This window comes from Cinclus cinclus, chromosome 2 (assembly GCF_963662255.1).
Source record: "Cinclus cinclus chromosome 2, bCinCin1.1, whole genome shotgun sequence".
NCBI classification, from domain to species: Eukaryota; Metazoa; Chordata; class Aves; order Passeriformes; family Cinclidae; genus Cinclus; species Cinclus cinclus.
Genome location: NC_085047.1, coordinates 15,461,336 through 15,478,035, shown reverse-complemented (window position 1 = coordinate 15,478,035; position 16,700 = coordinate 15,461,336). Strand labels below are relative to the sequence as shown.

The 16,700-nt window shown below is 39.7% G+C and overlaps 1 protein-coding gene across 1 annotated transcript in view; it reads right to left on the bottom strand.

The window, feature by feature from the left end:
• The window catches only part of UVRAG (UV radiation resistance associated), an 88,936-nt gene that overhangs the window by 12,458 nt on the left and 59,778 nt on the right, over window positions 1-16,700 (bottom strand). The window contains exon 14 of the mRNA XM_062515349.1: window positions 2,202-2,293. Within this exon, the coding sequence (XP_062371333.1) occupies window positions 2,202-2,293 (92 nt within the window). The remainder of the gene's footprint in view (window positions 1-2,201; window positions 2,294-16,700) is intronic.

Here is a 16,700-nt window from a genome sequence, read left to right as displayed (position 1 = left end):
AAATCATCAGTTAAAAAAAATTAAAAATGAACAACTATTAATTCAAGTTCTGAAGGTAAGAAGGAAATGAGGCATAGACATCCATGGGGAGAAGAATGGAATGTGATACTCCCAAAAAACTATGCTTAATATTCCTACATGGAAATATTATCCAGCCAAAAAAAAAGAAAAAAACTGCTTTGTTTTGCTAATGATTGTGCATCACTTATAGAAAACAACAACAGGATTGTATGGTGGCAAAACCTTGAAGACATAACTAAAGTTTCCAGACCAGTTCTTCAGAGACAGCACATGCCAGAAGGGAAGAACAGGTATCCACACTGAAAATTACTCCTATTTCACATGTTCCAGTGTCAATCCACTTCTGCTTATTCAAGACTGTAGGAGATATTCATGACCTGCACCTCTCCCACTCTACTGATGAGCAGAGAGAAGTGCCAGAGATGTCACAGTCCAGCCTTCTATTTTCAGATTTTCTGAGGGGATCACACATCATCTGAGGATTCTTACACTACTGTGATGGATACCACACAAAAACTCACAGCGATATTTTCCCAAGGAAGAAGGCTATGCATCTTGCTAGAGGAAAAAACAAAAGTACAGAGAATCTTTTCAGCTGTGCCTGAAATTACCTAAAGAATAAAACTGTGCAAATGGCTGAGCTTCCCTTCTCAGGACTTATTTACTTCCTCTGTTGGCTGAGCTGAATTTCCATCAAGCAACACTTTTTACATTATTCCTTAAAGAGGAAGCTTTTTCTACTCCTACATTTGTTTTCCTTAGATATGACTCCAAACAGCAACCTGGAGGTGGGAGTGTTCAGCCTGGGAGAAGGCTCCAGATATACATTAAAGCCCCTTCTAGTGCCTAAAGAGGCTCCCAGTGAGCTGGAAAGGGACTTTGGATAAGGGCCTAGAATGACAGGACAAGAGGAAATGGCTTTCCACTGCCAGAGGGCAGGGTTAGATGGAATATTGGGAAAAAATTCTGCGAGGGTGGTGAGGGTCTGGCAAAGGCTGCCCACAGAAGCTGGGGCTGCCCCATCCCTGGATGTGTTCAAGGCCGGGTTGGATGGAGCTTGGAGCAACCTGGTCTAGTGGGAGGTGTCCCTGCCTGTGGCAGGGGATGGGAACTGGATGACCTTTTAAGGTCTTTCCAGCCCAAACCATTCTATGATTCCCTGTGACCTGTTATAGAAGGATTCACACAAGCACTTTTTAACATCAAAATCAATTTTAAAAACAGGAAAATGTTGGAGAAGCAACTGCTTTGCTCATGAGAATTAAAAAGGCAGGAAAAAAAAACTATTCTGTGATTCTGTGATAAGATAAGACAAAAAATTGCTTAAAGCAAGAGGACGGCATGAGAGCAAACAATTCACAGAGTATAAATTAAAACTATGTGAATACAAATAATTTTGTATTTATCAATACAAATACACTGGGTAGTAAACTGTGCTTCACATTTAGTAAAGTTCACCTCCATTTAAGGAGACCTGGTTAAGCCTCCTGCTCAAACAACTGCTGCAAGAGAAACCTAAACTAACTTTAGACTTAAAACATAGAAACCTGTCTGACCTGATTTTCTGCAAACAGTGGAAGATGAGTCTGAATCCTCCACAGTGAATCAGAACAGAAGTACATGGGATTTCCCTGGAAGATACTATAACCTTCAGTTATTTACTCATGTAGCTTCTCATTTAGCAACAACGCTGAACATGAAACAGCTACTTTCATTAGCAGCAATTATACCACAGGGAGGTTGTTTTGCTTATCATTCAGATTCCTCTGCAGCTCACTTGATTTGCACAGTCAGGGACCGCCCAGGCTATGACCTATTCTGCTTAAGCAGTTTGATACAGAAGGTGCATAAGCTACCAAACATTAAACACAGTCTTAAGACAACAATTAATTCACCTCCCTCTAGTGAGCAACATTGTTTTTTCAAACACAATTCCCTTGCTACATCAACCTCTGAGGAGGGTTGTGGGCCCATCATATAGAAGAACTTGTAAGAGCATAAGAAAACAGTAGAATGTTGTGGACAGTTACATGGTCTGTATTTTGGGAAGGTCATAATCTCACCAAGCATGATCAGCTTGTGAAGAGGAGCTGCTTGTTTGAGACAAATCCTTACCTTCGTTTTTTTTGTAGCACCCACCTCTTTCTTTTCAATTACAAAAAAAAAAAAAAAATACTTACCACCTAACCATTAGCCCAAGCTCCATGAAGTTTTTCAGGTTAGGAAGAGTTTGCCTTAGATCTGGAGTACTCAGCCCATACTGGTATCTAAGCTATGAAAACAGGGGAAAAAAATCCTAAAATTAGCACAGCTTTCCAAATCCCTAAGAATATAACATCATGGTCAGTTAAGTTACTAGAAAGTTTAGGATGATTATCCAGTAGTTCCAAGATATTTATTCCCCTTAAGAATATGTTCCATTTACTACTTGTATGAGAAAACCCACCCAAGAACAGGGACAAAATAATCAGTCAACCTGACTCTTAAAACTCCTTACACTTTCCCACTTACTATCTGCAACAGGAGAGCAGGCTCACAGCTCAATAAAAACACAGCATTATGGGAAGAGACCAAATTCCATCACAATATTCTATATTCTTGAATTCTAAATATTTATTTGTGTGTACTTGTTGGTCTGAGTGTATCAGTGTACACTGGAATCAGTAACTGAATTAATATAGTAATATCAATGAGTAAAAATACATATTGTCGCACAACTGATAAATATCTGTGCTCCTTACACAGTTCATATCAACATTTAAACTCCTGTTATTAGTATCATAATTAAGTCCAGCACTCAAATCAGATGCTACTTAGCAAAGGCTTTAAACATGCTTGAACCTGAATATTGACTCCTACAAGTTGTTCTAACGTCATCCACGTGACATAACTGTCAGTGCTGAGAATTATAAACTCTGTCTTTAACAAGCCACCAAATTAAAAATACCTCTGTGAAGAAAACAGCACATGGAAGGGAAGAAGTCTGCCTTTCAAGTTTGAATCTCAAAATATCAGGGAAACTTTGCAAAGAAATTTATCCCTTATGTGGTTGAAATATTAAAAAAAAAAAAACCACACCAAAAAAACCAACACCCTACATTCCAGTATCTCTAAGGCTACTGGAATGATGCACTACCAATTTAATAAGCAGTTCTTAGCATATGTTAACACGCTCTAGAAGTCTCTGCTGGATCCAATACAGGCACACACAGTAACTGTACAAATTTAGTGCTGATAGAGCTACTTGCTGAAACATGGAGCAATCCCACTCAAAGTTAAATTTCTTTTGTTTAGAATCACACGCATGTTTTCATAATTCCTGACAGTAAGATGAAGGAAAGTATCTTAAGTTTCAAAAATTTTTGACTTCTCCCAAACAATCAGCTTTTCAGAGAAAAAGACTCTTGAAATTGGAAATGATTTTTATGCTTGTCTGAGTTTCAGAAAGAAAAATTACTCTGGAAGAAAATCACCCTCAGTACCGCATTGTACAACAGCAGGCCATTTATTACAGTTTATTACTTCCATATGGAAAAAGCCAAATCATATGGTGGGCTTGGTTCATATTTTCTGCTACAATGACAGAACCTGGATTAAGATAACCATACAATATAAATTACGAAACCATCACCGCATTCTCCTGATGGGATTATAGTGGATTTGGTTAACTGGAGAACTAGCCTGGAGCAAAAGAAATAAAGAAGAAAAAAACCACCAACCTCAAAAATTTTACATTTGTTCCTCCTCCAACATTGAAAAGTTCATGAAATATCCCTTTTTACAGTCATTCGTACATTTTAAGATTTCAGAGAATGAAAATAAGGGGGTTTAAGGGATCTCTCCAACAGCCAAGATCAGAAGAATTCATGGGAGTATCCAAACATGAGGAAAACCACTGCTTCTACTAAAAGACATTTTCATATTTCCAATAGTAAAGATGCACATTAAGTAAATTTAGGATGCAAATTTCATGAAATCTCTAGAAAAAAAATATTATTTAACTTCACAAACTGCATACTATTTTGGCTTTGTAACAGATTAAAAGCAAAGCAATACTGCCTTGTGTCTATGTCAATACAAGCTGCTGCTGATGTATTTATAATCCCAGAAACTGCTGAAAAACTCATCTGCCTTCTAGGGACAGAAAGAAATATACAAAAATCAGCTGATGAATCAGGTTTTAGTCTGGATCCAAAATTATCACTCTATTAATGCAGCAAAAGTTAAGTCCTGCTTCACATAATTCTGTAGTAGTCTCACATATCCTGACAAAGAAATCTCTGCTTTGCTGCACAATGCAGGCCACTACACCAAACAAATGGGAACGTGGAGGTGAAGCGAGCTTAAAAACAGGGTTTTTTTACTTAAAAGATCAGAACTCTTCTTCCTCCTCTCTCTAAACTCTGACAATGTGAAAAAAGAAATTAGTAAGGATTGGATTTTCCCCCGATTCATAAAGCATTTCTCACACACCTTCCTGTAAGTTTAATTTTTTAACATCCAACACCACACAACATGGGGAGTTACTCCACCTCATCCAATAAATAGTAAGGCACTGAACAACAGTCGTAAGGACTGACACCACGGAGATACACCAAGGGCTGCTGGAACACCTCTGCTCTGAAGACAGGTTGGGAGAGCTAGGGCTGTTCAGCCTGGAGAAGAGCAGGCTTTGGGGAGACCTCAGAGCCCCTTCCAGTGCCTAAAGGGGCTCCAAAAGCTGGAGAGGGAGTTTGGACAATGGCCTGAAATGAAGGAACAAGGGGGAATGGCTTCAAGCTAACAGAGGACCGGGTTAGATGGAATATTGGGAAGAAATTATTGGCTGAGAGGGTGGTGAGGCCCTGGCACAGGTTGCCCAGAGAAGCTGGGGCTGCCCCAGGCTTGGAAGGATGGGGCCTCAAGGCCCCAGGTTGGATGGGGCTTGGAGCAACCTGATCTAGAGGAGGTTTCCCTGCCCATGGCAGGGGGGTGGAATTGGATGATCTTTAAGGTCTGCTCCAATCCAAACCATTCTACGACTCCCTGTGGCCTGTTATGGTAGGATTCACACAAGTACTTTTTAACATCAAAATCAACTTTAAAAAGAGAAAAATGTAGGGAGAAGCTGCTTTGCTCATGAGAATTAAGAGGGCAGGAAAACAAGAGCATGCAGAGGTCACCAGGTGCTGTCTTGATTCTCCTAAGAAACAATTCAAATTTCAATTGCTGCTATTAAAAGTCACACATCTCCACACTAAATTTCCAGTGCAATATTTTTCAAAAGCAGTATTTTAGTTAAGATTTTAAAGATTAGATTGTTTCTTCAAGATATTACAGACCCAGCCATCCAAAGAAAACGTGCTTGTTTTAAGTGGAGCGAAGAGGTGTCCAGGATTTGTGTTCACATAGAAGACCACGCATTCTCCACAGGACTGAGTAAATCATTAATTATGTTCCACTGATAAAATATTAATTCCGATTTCCATACCAATATTTAGCTCCTATGCACAGCTTTATTTTTCCAAGTGCTGCTCTCATGTTAGTTACTAGCAACACTTACTTCACAGAAACAAGATATAGGAGACAAGATGCGTCATATTTTATGAACAGTTGAAGGCAGAAGAACTTAAAAATTATCTATATGGAGAACTCTGAAGAAATAGGATAATACATTTATTTTAAGGCCAACTTCTCTACAGAATACCAGCTAATCATACCAGTGGGTATCTTCTATTATACCTATATATTCCAACACCATAGAAAACCATACATGTTAAATTAAGCTGCATTTAAAACAATAGCTCTCAGAGGGAAAGGTAGATTTATTTTTTAAAAACTGGTATTCGCTTTCTAAGAAAGTGTTTAAATACTGAACTTCCTTAAAAGGCTAATACTACCAAAACCACAGCATTAGCTGTAGGTGAAGCACAACAAACTGAAGTTAAATTGTAGCATAGTTATTTTACATTCTTTAAGATGAGAAACAACAATATTCAGTTGCTCCAGTTTCCACCTGCATTTCCTTCTCTGCAGTGGTCTGAACTTATATTGGAAAGTGTCTGTCCCCAGCACTAAACCAGCTCCAATCTGAACATCTCTACTCTACAGCCAACCAAACAGCTTCCAAGGAATTATTCTATCAACTGGACTGTTAGACTTAAAAATCATAGCCTAAAATCATGTTACACAACAGAAAAGCTTACTGCCTTCCTAAAGGTAACAATTCCACAGCAAAATGTTAATTCATCAAATGTGCCAGTAGAGATACATAATTTGTTAACTAACTAAAATACAAACCTGCAAACATTCAGTTACTTTCCTATAAAGTCCATAAGAGGTACCAGGACTACTGAAGTTTCTCAATTAAGTTGGCTTAAAAAGAAACCATTTTGTTATTTTTCTGTCTCTGGGTAATTGCAGTGTGCACCAAAGATCAAAAATTAGGGGCTTTGCCACTCTAGGCCTGCTCTTAAGAAAAATAATTATATCCTGCATTTGAACAATCAAAGAACAATCATCCACTCCCTATCCCAATTCCTGCAGCAGTATTTAATAACTAATGGTATACAAACATATACATTTACTTCCAGCCAGGAACCACAGAGAACCTGGACTCAAGTATCTTTTTTTTTTTTTTTTTTTTTTTTGGCAGGGAGTGCAGAATGACTCCAATTCTGAACTCATCTGTTCATCATTTCTCATATTGTTTCCCCAGCCATATTCATCTTGTTCTAAGCCATGTGGCAGCAGTCTAACAACCAGAATATATTGTTATAGTTCAAAACAGCACCCATTTAAGTACATATTGTGCATAATATTAAAGTCTATGCCAAAATCTGCTGCATTTTGGACTTCCCTTAGTCCCCACTGCATGCAACTGGCTCTTGATGTTGTAGCAGCACCTGTACCTATACAATAGGTAGACACAACCCACTATTACACTATGCAAAGGTCTTGCAATATTAAAGCAGTCAAAAGCAATTCTGAATTATTTTCAGCTATATGAGGAGTTTCTCTTGATAGCATCAAGAATTTCAAAAGAACATCTGCTCCACAAATGTGAAAACCTACAGAGAAAAATAGAAGCACAAGTATTGTTTCAATCAAATTTGCAGAGCTGGCCACAAGCCAAGCATTTGCATAAGGTTTTCAGAGAATGTCAAATACTGGGACAGAAATATTAAGTTTTAGAAGTTTTAATAAAATGACATAGTTAATTGTTTTACAAGATCCTGGGTGACTTTTCAGAGTATGACAGAGCACTGGCAGGGATTCAGATGACTAAGCACTGCAATAATGAAAACGGGAAGTGTTGTTGTAATGCCTGTTGCTATATAAACAACTATGGGGGATCAGTGAAATAATGCCTGCTGCTATATAAACAGTTGTGTGTGTTTATATCTTTTGGGGGCAATTATAAAATTTTAGATTATTGAACTGTTCACATGCTGCTTGCCTTTGTTTTATTGAATCTGGCTAGCTGTTCTAGCTCTGAACACCTATGTGGGTTTACTAAAAAACCCTTAAGCTACAATATTAGTAAAACATGTTGTGGCATCAATAGGTCTTTAGATAATGTACCTCCACACTAAGCAACTAAAAACAAGTTTCATTTTTCATACTTCAAAAGACTATCAGTAAGAACAAATTACAGTTGAGAAGTAATCATAACAAAAGGGTTTTTAAAACTTTTTTAAGATTCTTGGGGAAGTAGGAGCTGAAAAAAGAAAAATAACCATTGTGATTATAACAAGTCTTGAAATCCTCAATCTTGCTTCCAGAAGGAGCAAATAGAGGACTGCCACAGTACTGACAGCCCTCATCCAAGCAAGAGGAAGAGCTCAAATACAACAGCTATTTCAATAGATATGATGACTTATCTTCATATGCCTGTGTCTGCCTCCCAGAGTTACACCTGAAAAGCAGATGTTTACTTTGCCTATCATTCAAGAGTATTAAACTGACAAGAAAGCAAAAAACCCATATCCTTGAAGACCCATGTCCTTCATTAATCCATAGGGCATATGCTTTCAAGTTTCTCAAGCCAACCCAGCATGCCTAAAGCCTTCACTAAAACCATCTTAAAAGACTCCCACCACAATTTTGATTTAGCAATAGCAAATAAGACACACAAACAGTGAACAAAGAAGTAAGAGGACATAACTGCATTTTATGCTATACCTTTGAAGGATACTTAAAATCAGTTATTTTTAAAGCATACTTAGTCTGAACTAACCTGGTTTGTCCCACATTTACAAGGGAGATGCTGATATCAATAAGATAATTTCCTGTAATCACAAAATCCTAGAATGGTTTGGGTTGGAAAGAACTTTTAAGCTCATCCAGTTTTAACCCCCCCTGTCATGGGCCTACATACCTCCCCGTAGACCAGGTTGCTCCAAAAACTGTCCAGCCTAGCCTTGAACACTTCCAGGCATGGGGCAGCCACAGTTTCTCTGGGCAACCTCTGCCAGGACCTCACCATTCTCACAGCCAAGAATTTCTGCCCAGTATCTCATCTAATCCTGCCCTCTGGCAGTGGGAAGCCATTCTCCCTTGTCCTGTAATTCCAGTCCCTCTCCTGGTCTCTTGGAGCCCCTTCAGGCACTGGAAGGGGCTTTAAGGTCCCCCTGGAGCATTTTCCTCTCCAGCCTGAACCCCCAGCTCTCCGAGACTGTCTCCAGAGCAAAGAAGCCCCAGCCCTTAGAGCATCTCCATGGCCTCCACTGGACTCACTCTAACAGGTCCACGTCCTTCTGATGTTGAGGGTCCCTCACTCTCTCACTTTGACCTGTAACAGTGATAACTAACACTGGAGATGCTACACAGCCCCTAGATCAAGACAGTCACTAGTACAGCTCAGAAATGTTGATCTCTACATTACAGCAAAATGTTCTCACAGAGCTCTGGCTGATACAGTTCTCACAAACTGCATCCAACTGAGATGGAAACAACTTCTCACCACTGGTTCTTCCTGCCCCAAAAACAGCCTTTCTTGGGAAAGGAAACCTCCTTTCCTCTCCTCTCAGCATGGAGAATTTTAGTTCACTTCCATCTGAAAGGCAGGGGAAATTCATGCATGAAATCTACATACAGGAACGATTCAGAAGTGATCAGGGAAACTATATTCTCATCTGATAACAGACCTAATTCCCTTTTACCTCCTTTGATTTGCCCTAGAATTATATTAAGTTGCTTCTTACTCTCACATTCACCAAAACACAAAGTTTAATCTTTATTCCAAGACAGCAGCAGCCTCAATTCTAAATGCACAGCAACTTGCACTATTCTGCCAAACACTTATGAAGCAGTTTTCTTCTAAGTTTTAAAACTTCAGCAATATTTAATACTGGATTTTGGTTTCACAGCAATAGTGTTTATTGGAGAGAGACCTCAAGAAAATAAGGAAATGGGAGTATGTGTTTGAATACATGTAGAACACACTGTAGAACTAAACATTTAGATGAGCCAAAAAGCTGCGTTTCCTCAAGAACTCTCTCACCGATTTATGAAATTCTTCTTCAGAGGAAACACAAAACCCCCTCCAGAGAGGTCTCAAACATTAGCCTTCATGGCTGCAGTCTGGTGTCCAGTAAGGGGAACCACTGTCAAAGACAGGCTGGGAGAAATAGTCACTCGTGTAAATAAAGTATTTCTATAAAACAGCAGTTACTGGGCTTGTTACAAAAACCAGCATATATGGGCCCCATGCCCATAAAGGTACACCTCATATGCCACAACTGTTTTATAAAAGAACATTAAAAAAGGCAATTTAGAAGATAGAGCAGTTACTAGCCTCCAAAAAGCTTCCCCTGCTCCCCAGTGAAGCACTCAAATAACTAAAACCATGTTTACTGCAGTCTTGCTGCATTTACAGCTTGATAAGATGAAACTACAGAGCCCATAACCTTTACAGGTTCAGGTCAGATGTTCATAAAAGGGTTCAGTATCACTAATTGATGCTCACTGGATTATAGGAAATGGGCACACTTACTTCCTATGACTTCATTTTATCCTAAGCTTTTGTATTAAAAACCATTACATCAGACACAGAACAAAAGGTCAGACAGATGTGCAAAAGTCAAAAGGTCAAAGATAAGCAACATTCTATACCTCCATCTTAAATGTGAAATTTTCTCTGTGTGTTTAGCTCCCCAAATGTAATTCTACATACCTGAAAGTTGACTTTTTACCTATATATCAACCTATGAATACCAAAAGGGGAATATTCTCAGGGAATACACAGGTATGTACAGAGAACCACCTTGTCCTGGATGGAAATCAGAGAAAATATATGGTTAAGGTTATAGTGCTGCACACTCCTCCTCCACTTATCCATTACTTTCACTTTTTAATAAATCCACTCCAAAACCAGGCAATTTTCCCATATGACATCAGTCCAGCTCTACCCTGTACCTTAAGATGTTGCAGGAAAGAAACTTGCAGAATTATTTCAGTGGGCAAACAATGAGCTCCATTAGATGTTGTAAACACAAAATCCTTCTGCTATTTGCTCTTTCATGTTGTGTCAGGAAAAGCCCTTGTTTCAAAATGGGTAAAATTGAGCTTCTGGCTGTTCATTCATCCAGGTTTGTGAACCCTGCTCTTTCAGGTGAAAAGGCTTTTGCTTCAAGAAAGCTTTACTCAAGAGCAAGTAATTCAGCCCATGACACATGGAGCTTAAATGGAAGAAGAATTTGGGGACCCTCTGCTCCCAGCCACACCTTGCATTTCAGCTGAACTGCTTTCCAGGTATCTACTACATTACTGTCAGTGAATAAAGGAGACTGACTTCTAAAAAAAAGGATTAGATTGTGAATAAAATGGGAAGCTCCCATTTGAGGAGTGCAGAATGAACAGTTTAACCTGTGAAGGACTTGCTTCCTATCAGGATAGCACCAGCATTCAGTGAACTCCACTTGACAGTAAGACATACCAACACAGGAAACGGTTTCCCATATGATGGATGATATTTCTAACTTAAAAGCTGAGGTCAGGGAGCATTAAACCAAGGACAGTTCAGCACTCGTCTTCCTGAAAACGTCAACTTACACATGCAAAATTGAAGCAGAGCATGTTTTTTTCCCTAATTACACAACATTAACTTCACAGATATTCACATTAATTACACACAAGGCCAGCAAAGAGAGATGCAATAATTCTATCAGTATTTCCAGTCCCTTGAAAAACAAAGTATTTTAAAGCTCTGGATTTCCAAACATTCCGGACTAACAAAAAAGTGTATGAGCCCATACATATCAGACACCTTTATTTCATTAGTTGAAGAACAACTTGCTCTAAACTTCAACCACAGTATATAAAAAAATCTGAAGGGCATTTATGGATGATTAAGTAGCTACATACCAAAAGCTTTCAAAATAGGCTTTGTGCTCTGATGTGCCAAATCTTACACACAGAAGTACAAGACTGATCCTGACCCGAGGATGACAAAAGATACATATTAAACTATACAACAGAAGGGGGAGAAGTGAGGATAATGGAAACTCAGAAAACAAAAAACCTCCACAAGTCATAGCGTCTCATTTGATTGCAAATTAAAGACAATAATTTTTATGCATTAAAGCAAGCAGTTTCAAGAAATTAGATGCATTTTACCATAATTTATTTTACCCATTAAGAAATGGGCCACATGGCAGAAAGAGAGAAGGCTCCAAAGGAAGAAACAGGTTTACAAAGCAGGACCTGGAATTCCATAGATGTGAACACTTTATATTTGAATGTCCAGCTTTGCCTCCAGTGCACACATCCTACTTGTTAAGAAAAACTATACACTGACACATTGTGCCAGGGCTTGGTAACAGACTTCCCACTTCCTTTTCAATTTTATCATAGAACTTATATACAATACAAAACAGCTGAAGCTGGCAGACGACGTGTCTATGTCAGACCAACTGTATCAGGAATTCATTTGCCTTTTGATTATTTAATTTTGGTTTTATTTTAAAAACATAGTAATTTTTTCAGAAACTTTGCTGTCTGAAGAGCTAATGCACAGAGATGATGACAGCTATACAGTACAAAAGCTATGTAACATAGAGAATATGCCTGTAAGGTTGGTCCCCCAAAATTATTTTGAAGGACTGACTCTAAGCACAGCTGGTGATGCCACCTCTCCTATTCACAGAAACCCAGAACAGTTTGGGTTGGAAAGAACTTTTAAGCTCATCCAGTTCCAATTCCCCTGTCACAGGCTAGATACCTTCCACTAGAAAAGGTTGCTCCAAGACCTGTCCAGCCTGGCCTTGAGCACTTCCAGGCATGGGACAGCCACAGTTTCTCTGGGCAACCTCTGCTAGGGCCTCACCATTTTCAGAGCCAAGAATTTCTGCCCAATATCCGATCTAACCCTACCATTCTCCCTCGTCCTCTCACTCCAGGCTCTTCTCCAAAGTCCCTCTTCAGCTGTCTCGGAACCCCTTCAAGGACTGGAAGGGGCTCTGAGGTCTTCCTAAAGCCATCTCTTCTCCAGGCTGAAAAATCGAAGCTCTCCCAGCCTGCCCATACATGAGAAATGCTTCATCCTTCCAGTCACCCAACCACACTGGTCATCCCACCAGAGCTACAGGAGCCTCCAGCACTGCCTGGGCTTAGGCTGCAGGTGCTGGGGTCTGTATGGGTTGAACAGCCAAGATCTGCTCCTTCACAGAGTAAGTTAATCTTGGCGCTTGCCTACGGACAAGGATAGGCAGGATTTCAGCTGAATGAAAGCTGGGGCTTTAGTTACAGCTAATCCAGTCTCATTTCAACCTATTTTATCTTGGCATAGGTGATAAGGAAAAAAAACAGCCTTTCCAAAAAGTTTGCAAAAAACATATATATATTCCCCAATTCTAAATGATCTGGCTAAGTATCAGCTCACTGTTACCCTAGGAAAGTTTCAGGAATGAAACCTCTCCTAAGAGCTTTTGGCTCTACACAGCTGGAGAAGGTACTTCATGGTTTTTCAGGTGCAGTCCCTTCCTCTTAACATTAAAATGAAAACTTGGCACTTCACAAGACAAGGACTAGACTCTGGCTTCAACCTGTGCTCTTTCAAGAACACTTTTCCGTATGTAGCTAAATTGGCCTTGGATTCAGACGGCGCATTCTTTCTGAACTGTGTGTTTTATAATCTTAGTTTAGGGGCCTCATAAAAGATGTAGTGTGCAAGTCACAGTATCCTACACTCAAAGGGCCATAACCACTGCATATACACCACTACCCACAGAAATCTTAAAGACACTTCTGCTCCTTCGTGTTTATTGCCAAAATAAATTTCTAGGCCTAACATTTCTGCTGTTCAACTTCCCATGGAAATGTTTACTAGTTTCTATTACAGAGCTGATTTTCTCTCATGTTTGATAGTCTAAGCCAGAAACTGAACCTCTTGCCTCATTTCATGTTTAACAGCTGAGTTTCAGTTCAGCCTCTTACATATGGCACTAGTACATAAGCATTTAACTTTAATTCCATACAGGTATTAGGAAGACAGCACTTTAACTACACCTACAATATAACAAGCATTTTACTTTTCTTCCATGGTTCTGTGAATGTTTGTGCATTAGACAAGCAATGCACCCAAAAAACAGCATTCCCAGGAAAGCAGCATTGGCTGCTCAGCTTCTCAAGCAGATTACACGAAGCACGTGAACGCCACCTGCCACCATGTGGACACATTGGCCGTGGACACACAAGAGAAGGGCTAGACATCAGTTACTTCCCTGGATCTGTACTCTATTGATGAGAAAAAGAACCCTGGGGAAGCTGACAAGAGAGTAATTTTTTTTCCCCACATCAAATAGCAAAGTTCTTGTGCTGCTAATGACAGTCAGATGAAAGCAGAGCTATTCTTTGGCTAGGGCTGAGCAAGTCATGCCAATGTGAATAGGAGTATCAGTCTAACACAACTCAATAGTGGTCTGACAACACAAATGAGGATGAGAAAAAAAGCCTGCTCTGTGAAACAATCCTGAGCACCACCTCCAGGCTGAACAGAAAGAAAAAACAACCTTAACTTATACAGTGTAACAAATTCCACAGGTTTCACTAATCCTGGAAGATGATGCCTGGAAGGTTATACTCTGTCTGACACCATATGCAGAGACCCCATTAACAAACTCCAACAATGAACTTTTTACATGGGCAGACAGGGATAGGAAAAGGGGAAGAGATTTAAACTGAAAGATGGCAGATTTAGATTAGATACTAGAAAGAAATTCTTTACTCAGAAGGTGGTAAAGCCCTGGCACAGGTTGCCCACACAAGCTGTGGCTGCCCCATCCCTGGACGTGTTCAAGGCCAGGTTGCACAGGGTTTGGAGCAAGCTGGTCCAGGGCTGGTGCAGAGAAGGCATTGGTCTAGGCAAGGTATCCCTGCCCATGAACAAGACGGTCTTCAAGTTCCCTTCCAACCCAAACTGTTGTATGATTCTATGACCTGAGGTAAGCCTAGACACATTCGCTCCTTGGGTTGGCTATAGAAAACAAAGTTACAAAATGGTCCAAATTATCTGACACCTGGTTTTGCAAGTCTACTATTCAAGAGCCATTAATTTAGACAAAGGACAAACCACCACCACTCCTGAGGCCATGTCCAATAAAGCCAGCCGGGGATAGTGACCAAGGTCACAGCAAAAGGATAAAAGGGGTCTCACAACAGTCATACAGCTGCCCTCTGGTTCTGTGATAAAGCTGAGAGAAGACTTAGAATAAGAAATCCAGAAGATTAAGAGACAAATTAATTTGGTGTCCTTCAGTGGCTGACTGAAATAGAAAATCATTTGACACTTAGATTGCAAATAACTTGACAGCCCCACGCAAGAAAATAGCTGCAGTAAATTCTCTTCTTACTGGTACGTAAAGAAACCAGCTTTACAGCTCTATTGAAATTATGTCCTCTACAAGCAATCGGGGAACTGGACAGAGAATAATGTCTGTCAAGTATCAAGCAAGACACGACCTCTTGAATTCCTAAAGAAATTGGAAATGTGATGAACAAGATGGACATGCTTTCCTCAATGGCTACACACCATAAATGCATGCATTAGACAAAATGACCAATACAGTACAGAAATCATTTAATACAGAATCACAGAATTGTTTTGGTTGGAAGGAACCGTAAAGCCCATCTCATTCTAACACCCTGCCATGGCCAAGGACACCTTCCACTAGACCAGGCTGCTCCAAGCCCCATCCAACCTGGCCTTGGAAACCTCCAGGGATGGGGCAGCCACAGCTTCCCTGTGCAACCAGTGCCAAGGCCTCATCACTCTTATCTTTCTGGGTATACAATTTTGGGAGAGTTATTCTCCCACAGTAACACTGTGTGCTCACTAGGGACTCACTCACCTCAAGGAGGGTGGTCACTAAATAAAGATTTACTCATCATATGCAATGAAGAACCTACACTGAAGTTAGGCCAAACCAATTAAGGCTCTGGGAATGAAGGAAAGACACAGCAAAGCAGCCAGTAAAGCAGCAATAAAGATGCTTTCTTTCTACAGGCCTGCGACTCAAAACTCAAAGACACTGCACTCTCAGTACCCCGTTTCAAAGTTTAAAAAAATTAATTAAATAATTGAGACAAAGAAACCTAGAGCAGCAAGACCTCTGCTCAAGTGCTTATGACAGCTCAGTTCCACAAGATCCATGCCTGTGCCCCAGCGGAACTGGGTGCCACCCACATAACATATTCCGAACAAAAAGAATTCTGAGAGATGCCATTTTGACCCTGTTCCATGTTCACTTATCACCCACAAAAAAACCTTACCAAGATTTGGGGATTTCCTAATATTCATCCACCATAACAAGAGGCTTTCATGGTGTAATCTCAGTAACTTCACTGTGAATACCAGGATGAGAGTACACGTCTTTCTCCTACTAAAGCCTCAGCTTCCTCAGATACTCCATACACATCCCTAACTTAGGAGCTACAGAGTTTATGGGGCTAGTACTTGCTGAATGCTCTGCCACTGTCTAATGCTTTGGAGAGCTGTGCAATTCATTCCCATTTTTAGCAACTCTATTGTACTTCACCTTTGACAATGATAGTGACAATTTTTTTGGTAGATATAATTAGACATAAATGACTACTTTCTCTTGGGAAAAAACCCACACTTCTATGCTAGCAAGAGTCAAACAGCTGAAATCTTAAATGGAAATTTATGGCCTTAGATAATGTCATCCAACTCAAAAAGTTCCTCTGTGAACTTTGCGAGCGAGTCAATTTTACAAACAGAAAACAAGGGTATTGAAACAATTCGTGCTCACATACAGATGGAAGTTATTATGAACTCTCAGAATTAACACACATTGTTTCAACTTTGGAATGTAACAGCAAAGCAAGTTTCTCCAAAAAATACTCCACCATGCCAGCACTAAGCTGCTTCTAATTCCAGCTGAATTCTCCTGAGTGCAAGATGTGGTTTCCAGTGTTATTATCCTGCTGTTTTACAAAACAGTACCACTTTATCTCTAGAAGAGTTTTTATGTCAGTAATTTTATTTAATATCAACCCCATTTCACTTCTTCCACATTCACATTTCTCCTTGCAGCCAGAATTCTAGGTAATTGTTAAAGGAAAAAAATATAAACATCTGTGAAACCAGGAAAGCTTATACAAATAATTTCATAATATTTCTTTAAGTTGACAGAGTTTTTCTGGGCTCTTTGTCAGTGTTCAAAACCTGCATGAATGAT